The following is a 17,345-nucleotide window of genomic DNA, read 5'->3' as shown; positions in this document are numbered from 1 at the left end:
TTCTTTATCGCCGACACTCGTTTCGCGCCGTTTCGCGCCGCTTCATCCGTCCCCGGATCGCCCCCGTTCTTCTTTGACTGAGAGTATAGCGAAGACCATGGAGGTCTCCTACGTCTCTCTCCTGGGCCAGGCGCTCCTCCCCCTCGTGCTGGGCGCGCACCAGTCCCTCCGCACGCCGGCGCGCGTGCGCGCAAAGCTGAAGCGGGAAAAGAGGGCAAAGCGCAAGCTCCTGCTGGAGGATGAGTCGGACGACGAGGACGACGAGGACGAAACGCTGACACTCGGGGACACGCTCCTCTTCCCGGTTCTTGGCAGTGTGGTGCTTCTCGCGCTGTATTTCGTCCTGAAATGGATTCCGAAGGAGTACATCGACATCGTCCTGGGCGGGTACTTCACGCTCGCGGGCATGTTTGCAGTGTACTCGACCATGGGCTACATTCTGAATGGGGTGGCTGAGGCGATTGGATTGAGGCAGTCGCAGTGGCACGTCCGCGTCAGCCGGGGATTCAGACGTGAGTGGACCTCGCGCGTGAGGAGACAGCGCACAGCTACGTGCTCTAAGGGCTGAGCTGACGAGCAGAAACGTTCCACGCGAAATTCAAGACCTCCTCGCTCCTCGCGCTGCCCTTCCTCCTCCTGCCCCTCCTCTACATCCCACTGGACCGGCACTGGCTGCTGTCCAACTTCCTAGCCCTGTGTCTCGCGACGGCGGCGCTCGCCTTCCTCCGCCTCGACAGCTTCGTGACCGCCTTCGCGCTCCTGGGCGCATTGCTGGCCTACGACATCTTCTGGGTCTTCTGCACCCCCGTCATGGTAACCGTGGCGCGGGGCATCGACGCGCCGATCAAGCTCCAAGCGCCGAAGAAAGGTGAATTCGCCATGCTCGGGCTCGGCGACGTCGTCGTCCCAGGGCTCATGGTTGCGCTCTGCCTCCGCTTCGACCTGGAGCTGTACGCAAGGAGCAGGCCCAATCATGCCGTCGGGCCCAAGTCCAACTTCGGGAAGACGTACTTCCACACCGCGCTCGTGTCCTATATCGCCGGACTGGTGCTCACCGTCGTCGCCATGAATGTGCAGGGCCGCGCGCAGCCCGCCCTCCTCTACTTGAGCCCCGCGTGCAGCCTCGGCCCCGTCCTGCTTGCGCTCGCGCGTGGTGAATTGGGCGCCATGCTGAAGTGGCGCGATGAGGAGGAACAGGAGGAGGAAATGAGGGACGAGACGATCGAGAAGGGGTCCGAGGTCGCTATGCGCGCACGCGAGGAGAGGAAGAGAAAGGAGGCCGAGCGCGAGCGCGAGCGCGAAGCTGCCGCTGCCGCCGCGGCGAGCGGCGCCAAGGCTGTTGAGGCGGCCGCTGCTGCCGAGAGGGCTGAGACGGCTGCACTGGCCGGAGGCCCTGAGAAAGTGGAGATGGTGGATGAGAGCTGGATGGAGAATGACAGCGGGGAGACGGGCGAGACGACGCAGAAGCGCAAGCCGAGGAGGAGGGGGGGTAAGAAGAAGTAAGAAGTAAAAACCCCTCACCTCCCCCCTTCTCTCACATCTCATAGAACAACTAAGACAAATGAGAATCCAAAAGTAATGCATTTCTATATACCCCTCGACGTTGGTATCTATGGACAGGTATATACCCCCTGCTCACTCCCCCTCCTTGATCCAGAGAGCGCCTCTCTCGCTCCGCTCGTTCGGCGGAGCAGATCAGAGAGAGCGCCTCCACCTAATGAACGCCACGAGATTCTCATAAATCTCGTCTGCCTGCATCCTCATCTGGGGCTGTTTCCGCTTATCCACACCCCTGAGGACGCCCCTGATCCTCGCAACGTTCTTGGCCAGGGGCTCGGTGTACTTCCAGTTACCATCAAAGTCGCGGGTTTCGTCGCAGTACACATCAATCAAAGCGTTGAGGGCCGCAATCAGGATCGCCGGCTGGGCAGGCAAATTGGGGAGGACGAGAGATGCAAGCCAGGCGCCAATGTGTGCGTTTTCCTCTACGCTTACACCGGAGCGGGCCGCGAGCGACGCCAGCGTCTCGATCGCGCGCACCTGCGCGTCGGTCGACATGGGCGATCCCACGACTTGCGTCAGGAGCTCTTCTTCAGCGGCACTCGGGGACAGGGAGGCAGGCGAAGAGCGCGCACAGCCCCACAGACATCCGAGGGCGGCTTCCTGGATCGCCTTGCGGAACTCTTGCCCGCGAGCTGAGGCGTCGGCGGCAGGCGCGCCCTCGGCGCGCAGGATGGGGAAGAGGGCATTCCAGAGCTCCTGGGCGGGAACGTCGAGCTTCTCCCCGTTCTGCACGGCCGCGGCGGTCGAGAGGAGGAGGTTGTTGAGCGCCTCGAGGGCGCGGAGGTGCAGCGCGCTCAGGGCTGCGGTCGTTGGCGGGTGCGGGCTGGCGTCGTCGGCAGGGGGGAGGGAGAGCGGCGTGAGGGTTGCGAGCTTGACGAGGCGCTCGGGGAGCACACTCAGAAGACGCGGCAGGCCTGCGCTGTTGACCTTTGTTGGCGCCGCGGGCGTGCCGGCATTGGCTGGGTCGCGGCCAGCAGCGATAAGGGTCTCGTCGTCCTGCGCGTCCTCCATCTCGGCGTCGGAGGCGTCGCCTTCCTCCTCCACCGCGTCTTCGAGACCAGCACAGAGACCTGTGAGAATCTCGAGCGCGAGCGTGACGGCCTGGAGGGCGCGCTCGACGCGCTCCAACTTGAGCGCCGCCGGAGGGCGGTGGTCCGTCTTGATGTCCTTCTGCACTGGCACCGATTCTCCGGGAAGCTCGCCGACAAGCTGGCCCACACGCTCGACGACGCTCGGGATCGAGACGTCCAGCAATGACGTGGCGAGCGGAAGGACGACGTCGGTGGTAAGAGCAGACAGGTTGATCGTGTCCCGCTTCGATCCCGGCTCGATCATGTTCAGCAGCGTGCCAGCCGCCAGCAGGCGGGTGAGGAGCATCCGTCCGTCGTCAAACTCGGCGTCGACCTCGGCGGCCACCTCCTTCGCCTTTCCCTTACCCTTGCCCTTCAGATCGCGCTCGAGGGGCGCGTGGTCCGCGGTCACGATCTGCACGAGCGTGTCGACAACGCCCGGGGTGGCCAGAAGTGCCCGCGTGAACGGCTCATTGTCCTGCGTGAGCGCGTAGAGCGCCTGAGCTGGGTTCTGTTAGCGCCAGTCACAAACTGAAACATACCAGCAGCGAGCACAACGCCGGGGTTGAGTCCCGCGCGCGCAGAGAGAATCTTGGCGAGCAGTCCCTCGGTTCCGGCCGCGTTGATGGCAGCGAGCGTCTTGTGGTTCGCCTCGGCGAGGCACCAGATGAGCGTAATGACGTTCTCGGCGAGGAGAACAAGCGCCTGGCGTCCTTCACCGTCGAGGGTGTCCCAGGCGTCGAGGGCCGCAGAGATCTTGCCCGCGAGCGTGATGACGTGCGGCACGACGCCCTTGTTGAACATCTCGCCGCAGAGCTCGTGGCCGCCGTCGATCGCCAGGTTCCGCAGCGCTCCAGAGGCCTCGACGACAACGTCATCCGAGGAGTCACTGAGGCGCTCGATCAGGAGGCCAACAACGTTGCGGCCCTGGAACAGTCGTCGGGTCGCCGCATCGTTTTGGATCAGGTTGCACACCGCCGCGCACGCCCAGGATCGGTCGCTGGCTTCCGGCGCACGGAGCTGGGGTCAGCTGGAGCTAAGCGACGACAAAAGCGCTTGATGTCTTCCCTGTGACGAGGAAGACTATGTCCACAGGTACGCGAGGAAGACACGCAGAGGGAAGACTCACCTTGTCGAGGATGGGGAGCATCTGACGCTCCTTGGCGGGGTTCTTGCCCTCTGCACGCCCTCCGCCGAGGTGTGCGTCGGGGACACGGATGGGGTTGTGACGCCTTGATGCGTCTGTCTTCTTCTTAACCTGCGCCTTTCCCATCGTTGCTGTGTTGTGAGTGTGAGTGTGACAGGACGCTGATCGCTCGCTAGCGTTGTAGAGCCTGGGCAGCCTGGATGAGCGAGTTCCAAGATATTTTGGAGGCACGTGACGTGATGGGGCGGAGAGGGCGAGTGTGTCCGCAGCCCGAGGAGAGAGTGTGTGCTTACGTATGGTCGCGTGGGCTGAAGCTTAGCCAGGAACGACTGGCGCTGCCAGGCACGGGTTTGGTGGGAATGTTGCGGGGGCTGATATGCGGCATATGACTGTGGGATGGAGAGATTAAGCGCGATTAGCGGGGGCAAAAAAAAAACTTGCAGGTTTAAGGAACTGGTGACCCATCCGTCGTCCACCCCCGGCAGAACTGGCGCTGGTCACGTGCGTGGGCATCGCAGTCCAGCTCCACCCCCCCCTAGGAATAGCTCATGAACACAGAGGTGGGCGGTGATGAAGAGGAAAGGATGCATGCATCTGTGTGATGGATGGAAGAGGGAGAGGGATGGATGAGACTGAGAAGGCATCAACCGACGGCTCCGGAAACGATAAGGAGGACATGGTTGGTATGCTGGAATGCTACACCCGTAGTGCCGTAGTGCAGGGTGGTTGGGTGACGGGTGACGGTGGCGCCCAATTGTCGCAGTGACCCAAGACGCGCTAAACCCAGACTGTGCGACGCCAGTCTCAGATGCATGCGGCAACTTGAGGACGCGGAGGTTGCATGTGATGAATGCGGTGTCGCGGTGTCAAGGCAACAACATCGAGGCACTGACAAGTTGATGACAGCAAGGGGTTTGGTTCAGCAGGGGCACGAGCACGAGGACTAAAGTCAAAGCTTGAGATGAGAGATGTTGCCCCGCATAGTCGCATTGCAGGTGCGGGACCAAGCAGAGACGAGTATCGACTGTCGGCCGCCAAGAGCTAGTCAGAGTCAAGAGCTTGGTCCGCGGCAGTGGCTGCACAGTGTTAGTCGGCCTGCGGCTCTGCCGCCGCGCGCGCCGCCCCTGGGCCCTGTCCTGGGTCCACCCAAAGATCCTTATCCGATTATTTCCCCGGCCTAGAAATCGTCCTATCGTCTTGACCACCCAAAGGAGCGAGCTCCCACACTCCTACCCCTCGCATCTACCACACTCATCTGTCCTCCTCTTTCTCGCATTCTCGCTTTCTCATACACTCACTGCGCCCCTCTTGGCGTCACCACCACACACCCACACCCTGCAGTCTCTTGTCCTTCTTTCCCACCTCGCACCCACCCCGCCCTCGCATACACGGCCTTCCTCGCATTTCCACCTACTTTCATTAAAGCGATCCCCGCACACCCCTCATCCCCTCACCTGCCCGTCACATCGTTACCTCGCCAACACCACCAACAGTCGACATCGACACAATGAACTCGCCGGCCCAAGCGTCTCCAGATGCGTGGAGGCGCCGCCTCTCACACCCTTCACTCTCCACCCCGTCCTCCACCCCGCTCACCGAATCTCCCTCTGGCGGATCCTACCTGCCCCTGCCCCTCCACCTTCCCTCGGTCTCCGGCTTGAGGGCCGCTCTCCTGGGTTACCTCGGTGAAGCTGAGGCCGCCTTGAGGGAGCGCCTCGAGGTCGAGTCCAGCGGCTACTTTGACGGAGAAGGCGACGAGCGTGCTCACTCTCCGCCAGTGTCATCAGAGGACGAAACGGACAATACGGATTCGGATACTCCAATGGGAACGTCGACGGCCGTTCAAGCGCACGGACAACTACGTCGCCGGCGTGCTGGACCTTCCTCACCATTGGAGGAGAAGCGGTTCGACCCCATTGAGCCAGGTGTGCTCGACCAGCTCGCCAAGCTGCGCGAGGACGTCATCTCGCTCGTTCCCGGCAATGCAAAGGAGTGGTTGCACTCCCTTCCGACACAGCTCCACCGAGTCGACAACTGTCTCGCCGATCCGCTATCTGCACCAAAACATGCGATCAAGGGCGCCAGGCGACGTGTGATCGACGTCGTCCACGCCATGCTTCCTCCGGACGACTGGGAGGGATGGGAGCGCCTCGGTTGGGACCAGGGCGAAGGCGAGGGCGAGGACGACGAATCGACCCCTCGACAGATCCGTCACATCAAGTCGTGTTCGCTCGACGGTCAGTACTCGCCGGAGGACGACGAGCCCGAGTACTTGTTCCCTAACCGTACCCCTGCGCCCGCGCAGGCCGTCGCGCGCCACCGTCACCGCCGCGCACGTTCGCTCGGTGCCGCCGACGTTGCTTCGCTTCCTCCCTTCCTGGATCAGCTCGACCAGTGGATCCGCCCGGCTCTTACCGATGTCTCGGCCATCGTGGACGACACTGGCGAGGCGGCCCCGGTCGAGGAGGTTGTCGAGTCGGGAGAGGAGACCGAAGACGCCGACTCTGACGACCTGGAGCCGTGCGAGAAGCACGGTGCGCACCTCGCAAGCCCGTACTCGTGCCCGTCGATCGAGGAGTCGCTCGTTCGTTCAGACTATGGAGCCAAGCTTATCACGTTTGAGGACCTGCCGTTCTGGTGGCGCAACAACCAGTACATCCACACCGGCTACCGCTTCATCCCGCTCGGCAAGTCTGGCCCGATCCCGCTGATCAAGTCTGCGTTTGCGCTGCACAACGAGACGGTGAACATCCAGAGCCACCTGATTCCCACGGTGCTGATCCTGGCCGTGATCCCGCTGATCGTGTGGAAGTCGCCCCTGCCGAATGCGCACTGGATCGACACAGCGATGCTGGTTAGCTACCTGCTCGCTGCCACGTCGTGTCTGTTCTCGTCTGCGTCGTGGCACGTCCTCAGCGGATGCAGCAACAAGCGCTGGTTCGAGTGGGGTGCGTGCGTCGACTACATTGGGATTTCGTGGCTCATTGCCATGTCGTTCAACACGGTGGTCTACAACGCCTACTACTGCTCGCCCAAGACTGTGCTGTTCTACACGACCGTCAACGTCGCCTTTGGTGCGCTCGGCTCGTACCTGCCGTTCCAAAAGTGGTTCAACCAGCGCAAGAACAAGCACTGGCGTATCCTGTTCTTCCTCGCGCTCAACGTGGCCATGTTTGCGCCCTGCGTCCAGCTCTTCGGCACGCACGGCCTCGAGGCCGGCTTCCGCTTCGTCAAGCCGTTCACGTGGAGCATCCTGTCCTACGTCCTGGGCCTGATCTGCTATGCGTTCCACTTCCCCGAGTGCAAGTTCCCGGGCCGCTTCGACCGGCTCGGCGCGTCCCACCAGCTCTGGCACACGGGCATCGTGTGCGCCATTTATCTGCACTACCGCGCCATCTTCGCGGCCTACAATGCGCGCTGGGAGTACTCGTGCATGGCGAGTGAGCCAAGTGCGTCTCTGCCCATGGTCGTGACGCAGATGCTCTTCAGCAAGGCCTAAGGCGCAGGCGCAGGCGCGTCAGCGCCGAAGGCTGGCGCCAGGATGTCTTTTCCATCTCGTCCGGCGGGAGCCAAGTGCGCCATCTCCATCGACCATCCCATGGTCCCCCGTCTGCCCCGCAGACCTCAATTATAATGACAACTTCAAACTCCAAGCAACAACAAGCTCTTCATTCAAAAGCGCCCGCCCATGAGCGCAAACCACAAGCAAGCATTCAACCCATCAACATCAGCATCATTCCCGTCTCTCCCGTCTGTATCTCTCCTCACATCTACTTCATTTGGGTATCGTGTCATGAATATTTGTTCAATAGCACTGAGTCGTGGGCATGAGGGTTGAGCGGGGTGAGAGTGGGTGAGGTGGGTGGGGATGAGGAACGAGGGTGAGAGAGGGGCCAGGTCTTGGCTGTCCCTACGCATGCCACGCACCGCACAGCGATGTCCAGGGGGGCCAGGGAGGAACGTGGGTTTAGAGATAGAGTTAAGTGGGGCGTGGGAGAACTATGATATCAGATAACGGACCAGATTTCCCAGCGTACCCCATTACCCGGATCCAGCGACAAGACTCTCGACGGAGCTCGACGGAGCTCGACGGACCGCGTCTTTCACTGGTCCTTGCTGGCCGCTACTGGTCGCTGCTGGTCGCTGCTGGTCCTTGCTGGTCCTTGCTGGTCCTTGCTGGTCCTTGCTGGTCGCTGCTGACTTGCATGCTGACCTCACGCTGACGCCCAGTCTAAATTACCCGCGCACATCTCCCTACTGTTCTTCTACTGTTCTCTCAAGCGAGTCTTCAGTCTCGGGATCTCGGGTCCACAACTACATCGTTCATCGATCAAACTGTCGCTGACTGACATGGAGGCTAGCTGCCGGAGCCCTCGCGGAGCCCTCGGAGCCCTCGAGCCCTCGGAGCCCTCGGAGCCCTCGGAGCCCGCGGAGCCCTCGGAGCCCTCGGAGCTTTCGAACTGACCAGCGCTGAGCGCTGTACTTGGACGTTCGACGGGCTGCTGATTACAACACACAGCCCCCCCGCCCCCCGCCCCCAGCTCCCCGCTCATCTTGGGCTGAGTAGCGTTGTATGAGGACGCACAGACCCGACTGCGACTGGATGAGGGACTGGATGATGAGCTAGAACGATTGCGCAGTCGCCAAGATGACAATTGTCGATCACTCTCATCACGCTCTCGAGCCGTCTGTTACGCTAACTGTCGTACTGCTGATCCAAACATTGACCCGAACCGATGGATCGATGGCACTGTCCATGTCTACCGCTCCCTCGCTCCCTGCTCACATCTCGCCCCACTCACCACTGCCAAACCGCGCTTCCTCGCTCACTCCTCGCTCTACTGTCCTCGCTGTTCTCCTTTGCCCTCGCCGCTCACGCCTCGCTCCGCTCGGTGACACCATTATCGCAGAAAAACCTTCATAAAAAAAAAACCAGAAACTACCAGGACCCGCCCTCCCCCCTCCAGAAGAAAGGAGAGAGCTAATATAGACTCGGAGTAAAAGTTGATAAAGAAGAAGGAAGACTTTGTTGCGAAGTGTAAAAGAAACGGGGAAAGACCAAAAAAGCAGAGAGGTTTGGATGGTGGGTGGGTGGGTGGGTGGGTGGTAGTTTAATGTTGGGTGTAGTAGTAACAAAGAATGTCCATGGCACAAGTGGGGAAGAGGGTATCGTTGTCGTTAAATCCGCTTAGCAAGGCCGGGAGGACAGAGCAGAACACTCTGCCTCGGGACCTCGCTTCGCTCGGTCGCTCGGTCGCTCGGCGCTCGGCTTACTTGCCCGCCGCCGTGATGATGATCTGACCCAGTTGGGCCACAACCGCCGCGACACCGGCAAGGTTGCCGTCCTCGGCCTCGACGTTGGGGTTGGTGATGATGGCGTGGGCCGAGGCGGTAGCTGCGGCCGACGCGACGGTCGAGTTGGACAGGGTGGACGACGCGCTCGTGCTGGACGAGGTGAGGTTCATGGGCGAGTCGGCGGGGAGAGTGCCGTTGGCAAGGAGGCCGGAGGGGAGGGCCGAGGCCGACGAGCTGGCGCTCGACGACAGGCTCGACGAGCTGCTGCTAGGAGCCGCCGAGGACGAGGCGCTGGAAGAGGGCGAGGGCGAGTTGCTGCTGGACGCGGAAGAGCTCGAAGGCGAGGGAGAGGGGGAGGGCGACTGCGAGCTCGACGAAGGCGCAGGAGGAGGGGACCACGTCGAAGTCGACGTCTCGGGCGGAGGGGTCCAGGTGCTCGTCGACGGCTCGGGGGGAGGCGTCCACGTGCTCGTCTCAGGCTCGGGAGTCCAGGTGCTCGTGGGCTTGGGCTTCTCCTCCTCCTTGCTCGTCGGCTTGGGGTCCTCACCACCGCCGCCGCCACCGCCAAAGTTCCAGCTGATCTGGAACACACCCTTCGAGTGGGGCGCGCCGAGGGCCTCGAACAGCGACGGCGACAGGTCGAGGTCACCGTACGAGCACGTCGGGCACGAGTCGACAATGGACGCAGACTGCGTGATACCCGTCTCGGTGTTGGTGATCGACACCTGACGGAAGCAGTCGGGGCCGGGGTAGCCCTGGTTGCGGAACTGGGCAGTGTTGAGGGCAACAACAAACTCGTTGTCGTAGTGCATCTCACCACAGTGGCCGAGGTCGACACCGACAGAGTAGAACGTGGCGGTACCTGTGAAGCGCTTCTGGAACGTGTGGAGCTCGCGCTCCTCCATGTGCGCCTTGGGCGAGCGCATGCGGTGAGGGCCGGCCTGAGCGCCGACAGCGGCGAGGGCCGCAAGGAGAACCTTGGTCAACATTGTTTAGGGACAATGTGTGAGGGTCAAGGTCGATTGAGGAGAGAAGGGGAGGCGTTGTGTTGCAAACAAGCGAGGTGGACTAGCACTCCGGGGTTGTTTGCGTTTGTTGTTCTCGAAGGAGTTGTGGGTTTGAAGAGGGTGAATAAATGACTCGGATGGTCGTTGATCGAACAGTCGGCGCGGACTCCAGAGTCGTTGGGAACTGGTCGAGGGGAGGGGTTGAGACTATTAGACACTAGCGGTCGAGTCGAAGGGGTTGTTCGAAGTCGAGAGCTCGAAGAGGTGTGGTAAGGTAAAGACAGTGAGCAACAAAGAGAGAGAGAGAGGATGAGAGTAAAGTTGGGACGCTTGCGTAGGGGGGTAGACGATGCGAGCGCTGGGGGGCGTCGAGGGAGACGAGGGTACGAGGGGACTGGAAAGAAGGGGGTGAAGGAGAGAGATCTAGAAAGAGTGTTGGAGCGTAGAGAGCTGTGTGGTCAGACTGTTGAGGAAAAGGGGGGGGGACAAGGGGAGGACAAGAGGCTGGAGTGTCTGAGGGAAGGAGCGGGCGGTGATCCAGGCGTTGACCAAGGCCTGCGAGGTCGCTGAGCGCGCGCTGAGTGGCCAGTTGGAGGGAGATCCTTAGTGAGATGAATAGAGAACGGACGAAAAGAGGGTGGCCATGCTCAACATATCAACACTCAGGGCAGCGAAGGCTCCTGTCTCAACTCCTGCAAGAGGCTCTTGCAGTTGTCCTTGTTCGCTTGTTCTCCCTCCCCCCTTTGCAGACGCGGCCGGCAGCAGGATAGCCATGCGAAGGGTCCGTCGACCGGGCATCCCTGGAGCGACCATCCGGCAGGCCCCTCTTTCATGGCGCTCGAATTGGCCAGCTGGGTGCTCCTTTGGCCCGGAACCCTTCCCCCTCGACGCGCGCGTCTACCGCTTCCGGCAGGACTAGCTTTCATACCCTGGACTAGTCTGTCCTGCTGCTTAATCTTATTCCTGAGTGGAATCGACAGGTGATGCGCAACAATGACTTCATGCGTGTGCATCACCAGCTCGTGTGCATCGTCATCATCGTTACGATGCTTCAAGTCTATAGTACGCCTTTGTAGTCCACGCAAATCTGCTTTGTGCGTTGCGTTGTCGTCGAGGGACGCACGGTCGTCCTTGCTCAACGCGGCGGTAAGAATCAGCAGCAACGCACAACGCCAGAAGCCAGAACGAGGGTGCTTGCCACAGCGAAAATGCAAACGCCTCCAGCGGCCCAAGTGCCGGGTTCCACGGCGTTGTAAGGATACAACGAGGCGCTGGGCGGCGCTTTTGGCGCGTCCTCGAAAAAACGAGGCGCGCTGTCGACCCGCTGATCCGCTGAACCGCTGAGCCGGCCGGGACGGGGGAGGTTTCGCGTCTTCTGCTCTCGTGCGGTGGATGCAGGGCTGAATGGCCCGGGTCATCCGGTCACCCGTCTGTCGCCCGGATGGCCCCCCCTCAATCCCTCGGTCTGTCCCAGGGAGAGAGATGGCTCGCGGTGGGAGCCCGGGCAACCGTTGGCTCATTGGGTGCAGGTCAGCATAGACCCTGCGGGACATGGACCCTCTCGTCTTCCTCTTGGCCCTGGGGGTGCCTTCGGGACACTCCACTGCAGCACTGCAGCGGCCATGCATCCCAGGCATGCCAGGCAGAGGACCGGAAGTGCCTCGCCTTCCCTTGCAGGAGGAGTCAATTCGACCTGCTGCATGCAACCCGCCTGCAAACCTGGAATAAATAGCAACAGCGCCATCGTGTTGTTATTGCAGAATTGCATGGCGGCGGCTGCCAAGCATGCACATCGTGAGGAGGAGGCGGCCGGCGCGACGCGCTGCGCTGCGCATTGAGCACTATCGGGTCAGCGGGCAAGACCTCTCCTCTGCAAAGTGCACCCGTGCGCACCCAAGATTCCCAAGACAAGCACAAGACAAGTGTCCAAGACGCTTGGCCTTCTTGGACAATCAAGGACAAACCCAACTTGAAAGCCCAGCATCGCGCGTCTCCGTCAGCGATTGACGGAGGTGACCCTTACGCTATGCAGGGTCTGGAATTTTTAAGCACTGTTCCTCATCCACTGGATCCTGCACAACCCTGGACGATATGTCGCGTGCATAAGTGTTTTGCTGCCGGATCGAGCAAGTAAACAACAAACCAAACAAGAGGTCTGGCCGAAAAGGATGTTCGGCGGCGTTTGCCCACCGTCAGCTGTGCGAGGTGCTTGTGCAGCGTGTGCATGCAGCTTTGTGCTCCTTCCATGCATGCTATTTATGATCATATGTGAGGTGATGCTGCGCTGCACAGACAACTCTGCGCGACGCGGGCAGAGCGGGCAGAGCGGGCAGAGCGGGCAGAGCATATGGGGGAGAGAGGAGAGTAATGAAAGAAAAGGGCGATCAGAGCGTCGGCGCGTCGGTCGAATTCCAGCGAGATCCAAGCTCACCTCATGCATGTATGAATAAGCTAACTCTACTGACAAGGGACGCATGCCCCGCTAAGCCAGCTAAGCAAGGCGGAGTAAAGCTTCCAAGAATACCAAGCGCACCAAGCGTCACGGAACCCTGCTGGGCGATACCAAGCTTGCGTCTGAAACGGACCTCGTCTCTGGTAGCAAGAGAGTGGGGACGATCAAGCGGCAAGCGGGCGGAGACGGGCGGCACCCAGTGCTCTGAAACGACCCCCCTCCAGATCCAGACCACGCCAGGCAAGTTGAGAGCCAGCGAGCGCACCCCGAATCCCACTGCACCTGTCTTGCCGCTACCACGCGCATGCCGGCAGATTGCGGCAGACGCGACCCGGGGGTTGTCGCGGATTCCATTCCGAGCGCCACGGCAGCCTCACTCAGTCTCATAGAGGAGGAGGGTTCTCAGCGTCCCAGGCTCTCAGCATAAGCGCGAAACACCAGACTGCCAGATGCGGGACGTCGATCATTGAGCTCGCTGAGCTTGCTGAGCTCGCTGGGCATATCCAGAAGCTTGTGGGCGCGCGTGCATCTCATGGCTTCTGACGCCGCTCTCGGTCGTAGGGCCCTTACCTCCCCATCAACCCTTCCTAGAATGACACCACCAACATGAACGCCAGCAATACAGCCCGCGCAGCTGGACATGGGTAGAGGGGTGATGTCATTGTCTTTGCGCGCTGTCCTTTCGTTTGCAGCAAACGAACTAGCGAACACACAGGGATGAGTCAATTCGCGGATCTGCCTGCCTCCCCCGATCCCTCATCGGCGCCGCTGACTGTGTATGCCTGAATGTGGCGATCGCTTGCGAATGGGCGTAGTGTTATCCCTGTATGAGCTCAGTGATGGGAGTAGGAGCACAACAACAGCAGAGGATGACAACAACATAGCGAGCGAGTCAACAACGGCAGAAGATGACAATGGCAGCAGAGGATGACAATGCCGGGTACCATGCTAGTCTACAATGCGTTCTACCCAGTGCCCACCACTTGCTCCTCGCGAACGAAAGGCCAGAACTCCGGTCCAGGCCGACCCACGCCTTCTGCACCGTCCTGCGCTCACTGCCAGGGCTAGAAGTTATCTCTCGTCAGCGCACTCGTGACTCTACTCCTCCTCCTCAGCGCGGGTCCATAAACGAGCAGCAAGGCCGGCGCGGCAGCGAGTCCGAGCGCAATACTGGCCACAACACTCGAGGCGACAGGATATCCCAGCTGCTCGTACATTGGCCGCGCGAAGAGGGGAAACGCGCCCGCGAAGACGGAGCGGACGAAGCCGTGGCTGGCCTGCGCCGAGGACGAGTAAGTCTCATACGCGTCGGCGAGGTAGTTGCTACGTGCGTCAGCTTGCTCTCACTCTATTCACTCACTACACCCCCGCATACATGGCGCTCACGCCCGCCATGGCGATTGAGCAGAAGATGGCCGGCGCGATCCAATGAATATGCGGCCGTCCAGTCCACGCATAAGCGTACATTGCAGCTGGGAAGACGAACGCCCCCAGAACAGCAAAGTACAGTCTTGCCTCGGGTTTCGCCTGGCCCGTCCGACTCCGAGCACAGGCTCTCCGATACAAGCGTTCCTGGCCCCAGGACGAGGCGAAGCCGAGTATCCCCCCCGCGAGCATGGTCAGCTGCGCCGTGCCCTGCATCCCGATGTTGGATGTGTACTGCGCAAAGACCAGAGGCGTGGACGCCGTGCCGAGGTAGATTGTGCCCCAGTTGAAGCCGATCCAGATACACAGAGCGCCCACGATGGGTTCCGTGAAGAGATACTCTAACGTTGTTAGCTGGACCCGAGGGACCGGGGGACTCACGCAGCGGTCTACAGCAGCTCACGGCGATCATCTCCAGGATATGCTTTTCCCCCAACTCGGCCCTCGAGACGTACTTCCCTCCCCCTCCCCATACTCCTTCCTCGCCCTCTCTCCGCAGCCTCCTCGCCCTCCTCGTCAACAACACATCAGCCCTCGTCTCGCTCAGCAGCAACGTGCTCCCTACGCCCACGGCCAGCGCTAGCCCCTGCACGCCGTAGCACCACTGTATCCCAATGTCCTCCCCGACCCAGCCGAGGACGACGCCGCCGGCAGACTGGCCGATGAAGTTGGCCAGGACGAAGAGGTTCATGGGCAGAGAGCGCGAGGAGGCGGGAAACAGGTCCGCGATCGTGCCCCCGATCAGGGCGTTGCCGGCCGAGGCGGCTGCGCCTTGCTGCTTGTCAGCTGCTTCTGTCGCTTCTGCCGCTCCAGACCGCCGCTGACAATCATCCGGGAATATCTCATTCCGTTAGTCGCCCCACACCTCCCAGTTCCAGCGGAGTATTCAGAAAACAGGCAGGTTGACTAAGACGAGTCAGTCACTCACGAAGCACCGGACCACAATGAGCACAGCAAGGCTATGCGTGAACACCTGGGGCAGGAAGAGGAGCGCGCTCAGCAGCGTCGCGACCTGATAGATCCTCTTCCTCCCAAAGAGCTCGGACAGCGGGGCTGTCACGAGCGACGCAACAGCGAAGGAGACAAGGTACGCTGTGCCGCTCGTCGCGAACCCGAGACGCGAGGTGTGGAACCAGGTCGTGCCCCAGTGCGCCATTATGCCCGGCGACGCGCCGTTCATGCTCGTCAGGCCGCAGATGTACAGCGGGATCGCCGTGTTGAGGTATTTCTTGGCTAGCGGCCAATACAGGGGGTTCTGCTAGGTTAGCTGGTCGTGTCATGATCGCAACCTGCACGCGCTCATCTGGGAGACTGTTGAGGGAGACAGATGTCCCAGGGGTCCCAGGGGCGAAGGTCGCGCCAGGTGGGCCGGGACTAGTGACTCACCTCGGGGTCATCTTCTTCCCAATCCACGAGCACAATTTCGGCCCCGAGGTCCAGCTCGCTGAGCTCTTTGAGCCCGGCGCCGTGCTTCTCCGCCATTGTCCATGAGGTGCGAAGGTGGTGCGCGTGAGTTGTTGGTCAGATGCAGAGTGAGTAGTGTACAAGTCGCTTTGCTTGCGGTATGCTTGCGATGGAGCGCCGAAGGTCGTGTGACTGCAACTCGCCCGTCGTCGGAGCTGGCCGACACGGCCCGACACGAGTTGGCCGAGGGCGGTCGGACCGAGAGATGTGCCTGGGATGCGGAGTGGATTTCACCCAGAGGTTCATGCGGTGATGTCTGCATGCTCAGTATTGCAAGATAGTGAGAGAAGGGGTTGTCAGTGAAGGGGAGAGCTGGTGCAGATGCCAAGAAAGCATGCGCCGTCATGGGAGTAGCATCGAGGGTGCGGGTATGGTTATCTGTTCGGCCGGAAGGTGGGCAAGTAGTGGGTGCGGAGGAGGTGCGGAATGCGGCTTGTCTACGTTCTCCATCACGCTCTCTGCCATTGTCAGCATCTCACTCATACAACTGCTGCCCGCCCGGCGGTCCCAGCGCAGTGGGCGTCACTCACAAGTCCAAACCCTGTAGGACACGATCTGCTTGTCGTCGTTGAGGACGAAGCGGCTGACCCACTCGATGTCCTTCATGCTGCTGCCGTCCGCGTTCTCGAGATCCAGCAGGCCATTGACGAAAATCGTGTCTGGCGTCTGCTCGTTGTAGAACACCTTGACACTGTGGTGCTTGGACACCTTGACGCGGGCCCAGAAGCCGGTCATGCACTGCTCGATCTGCTCGCGGCTCGTTCGTCAAGAAGAGATCAGGTGCGGATCCGGCTCTTTGTTATGTAGCGAACCGCACGCTCGGCGATCGGTCTCTTCTCCATCCGGTCTGCGAGATTTCGGGTACTAGTGACCTTGCTGACGATACCTCGTGACATAAGGAGTCGGACTTGGCCTTCTCCCGCGCAGTCGTGGGCTTGAGTATCGTCGAACGCTAGCACCGGCATACGGTTCTGCCAAACCCGAAGAGGCGCGCACAGTTTCCAACGGAGCGACATCGGGGAACGCCATCAGCAGCCACGCGACTAATAAGTCTCGCATCAGCCGGATTAATATCGGTCCGATCCCAAAAGAACGGGTCGCTGAAAAGAGTCCGAGCGAAATGCATCGCACCCTGCTCCCTACAATGCCCCCAGATGAGGTACAACTCTGTTCCACCTGCTTGCCCGCGGGTGCGCTCCTCTCCATTCTATGCCAGGTAATCTGGAGATGCACATGCCCTTCAGAGATCATAGATCTGATAACACGGACGATCAGCGGGAGCGCAGTGTCTCACCAGATTGTCACTGTGGCGTTTCTGGAGTGCCCATGGGCCCCGTGCGCTCCTGCTTAAACGCCCGCATTCCAGACTCCCTCGCACTCTGTCGGCTCTCAGACCCTCGATCTCGCCAAGATGTGACAGCTGAGCTCGCTACGAACGGCCAACGCCGACTGCATTAACGAATGAGAGTGCTGCGATGGGAGGGTTGTGTCAGCTGGAGGTCACTGAAGGTTACAACTGGGGTACGGCCCCAGAGAAACGAAGTGACTCACAGACCTCTCCTCCCGCTAGCCACACTCAGCCACACGTTCGCCGCATCATCAGCCTCTGCATTGTTCTTGCGCCATTGGAACAGGCACCCCTCCGGAGCGCAACTTTGGCTGTGCTAACTGCGCCGGATCCAGCCTCGGTCCCGTCACATCGCCCATCGGCACGGAAGCGAGCCTGAGTTAGCGCAAACTTGCGATTACAAGAGATGTCTAGGAGTCTCTGAGAGAGTGATAAGAGCTCGCTACTGGCTGTAGGTTTGATCGCACATCTCCTTCGCCAGACTCAGCTCGCCACTCTCCACGTCTTCAAGGACATCTCAGACGAGAAGGAGAACACGCCCATCTCGGATTTCGGAGTAGTCTAACGATCAGCC

At 60.8% G+C, this 17,345-nt stretch overlaps 5 protein-coding genes across 5 annotated transcripts; 2 read left to right on the top strand and 3 right to left on the bottom strand.

Annotated features, from left to right (window-relative positions):
* Positions 1-97: 97 nt before the first annotated feature.
* On the top strand, positions 98-1,503 carry A1Q1_02496 (uncharacterized protein; the record flags this gene model as incomplete). The annotated part of the gene is made up of 2 exons (XM_014323758.1): positions 98-512; positions 581-1,503. The coding sequence occupies 2 exons, from the start codon at positions 98-100 to the stop codon at positions 1,501-1,503; spliced, it is 1,338 nt and encodes a 445-aa protein (XP_014179233.1).
* A 192-nt stretch (positions 1,504-1,695) lies between these two features.
* A1Q1_02495 (uncharacterized protein) lies at positions 1,696-3,906 on the bottom strand (the record flags this gene model as incomplete). The annotated part of the gene is made up of 3 exons (XM_014323757.1): positions 1,696-3,137; positions 3,176-3,653; positions 3,763-3,906. The coding sequence occupies 3 exons, from the start codon at positions 3,904-3,906 to the stop codon at positions 1,696-1,698; spliced, it is 2,064 nt and encodes a 687-aa protein (XP_014179232.1).
* A 1,381-nt stretch (positions 3,907-5,287) lies between these two features.
* Positions 5,288-7,279, top strand: A1Q1_02494 (uncharacterized protein; the record flags this gene model as incomplete). Its single annotated transcript, XM_014323756.1, has 1 exon — positions 5,288-7,279. The coding sequence occupies one exon, from the start codon at positions 5,288-5,290 to the stop codon at positions 7,277-7,279; it is 1,992 nt and encodes a 663-aa protein (XP_014179231.1).
* A 1,771-nt stretch (positions 7,280-9,050) lies between these two features.
* A1Q1_02493 (expansin family protein) lies at positions 9,051-10,064 on the bottom strand (the record flags this gene model as incomplete). Its single annotated transcript, XM_014323755.1, has 1 exon — positions 9,051-10,064. The coding sequence occupies one exon, from the start codon at positions 10,062-10,064 to the stop codon at positions 9,051-9,053; it is 1,014 nt and encodes a 337-aa protein (XP_014179230.1).
* A 4,854-nt stretch (positions 10,065-14,918) lies between these two features.
* On the bottom strand, positions 14,919-15,441 carry A1Q1_02492 (uncharacterized protein; the record flags this gene model as incomplete). Its single annotated transcript, XM_014323754.1, has 2 exons — positions 14,919-15,248; positions 15,346-15,441. 2 exons carry the CDS (start codon positions 15,439-15,441, stop codon positions 14,919-14,921), a joined length of 426 nt encoding a protein of 141 aa, XP_014179229.1.
* Between the last annotated feature and the right edge of the window lie 1,904 nt (positions 15,442-17,345).

This window comes from Trichosporon asahii, assembly GCF_000293215.1.
Source record: "Trichosporon asahii var. asahii CBS 2479 unplaced genomic scaffold scaffold00051, whole genome shotgun sequence".
In the NCBI taxonomy this organism is placed as follows: domain Eukaryota; kingdom Fungi; phylum Basidiomycota; class Tremellomycetes; order Trichosporonales; family Trichosporonaceae; genus Trichosporon; species Trichosporon asahii.
The sequence above is the reverse complement of the archived record's forward strand: the minus strand, read 5'-3'. Positions and strand labels throughout refer to the sequence as shown.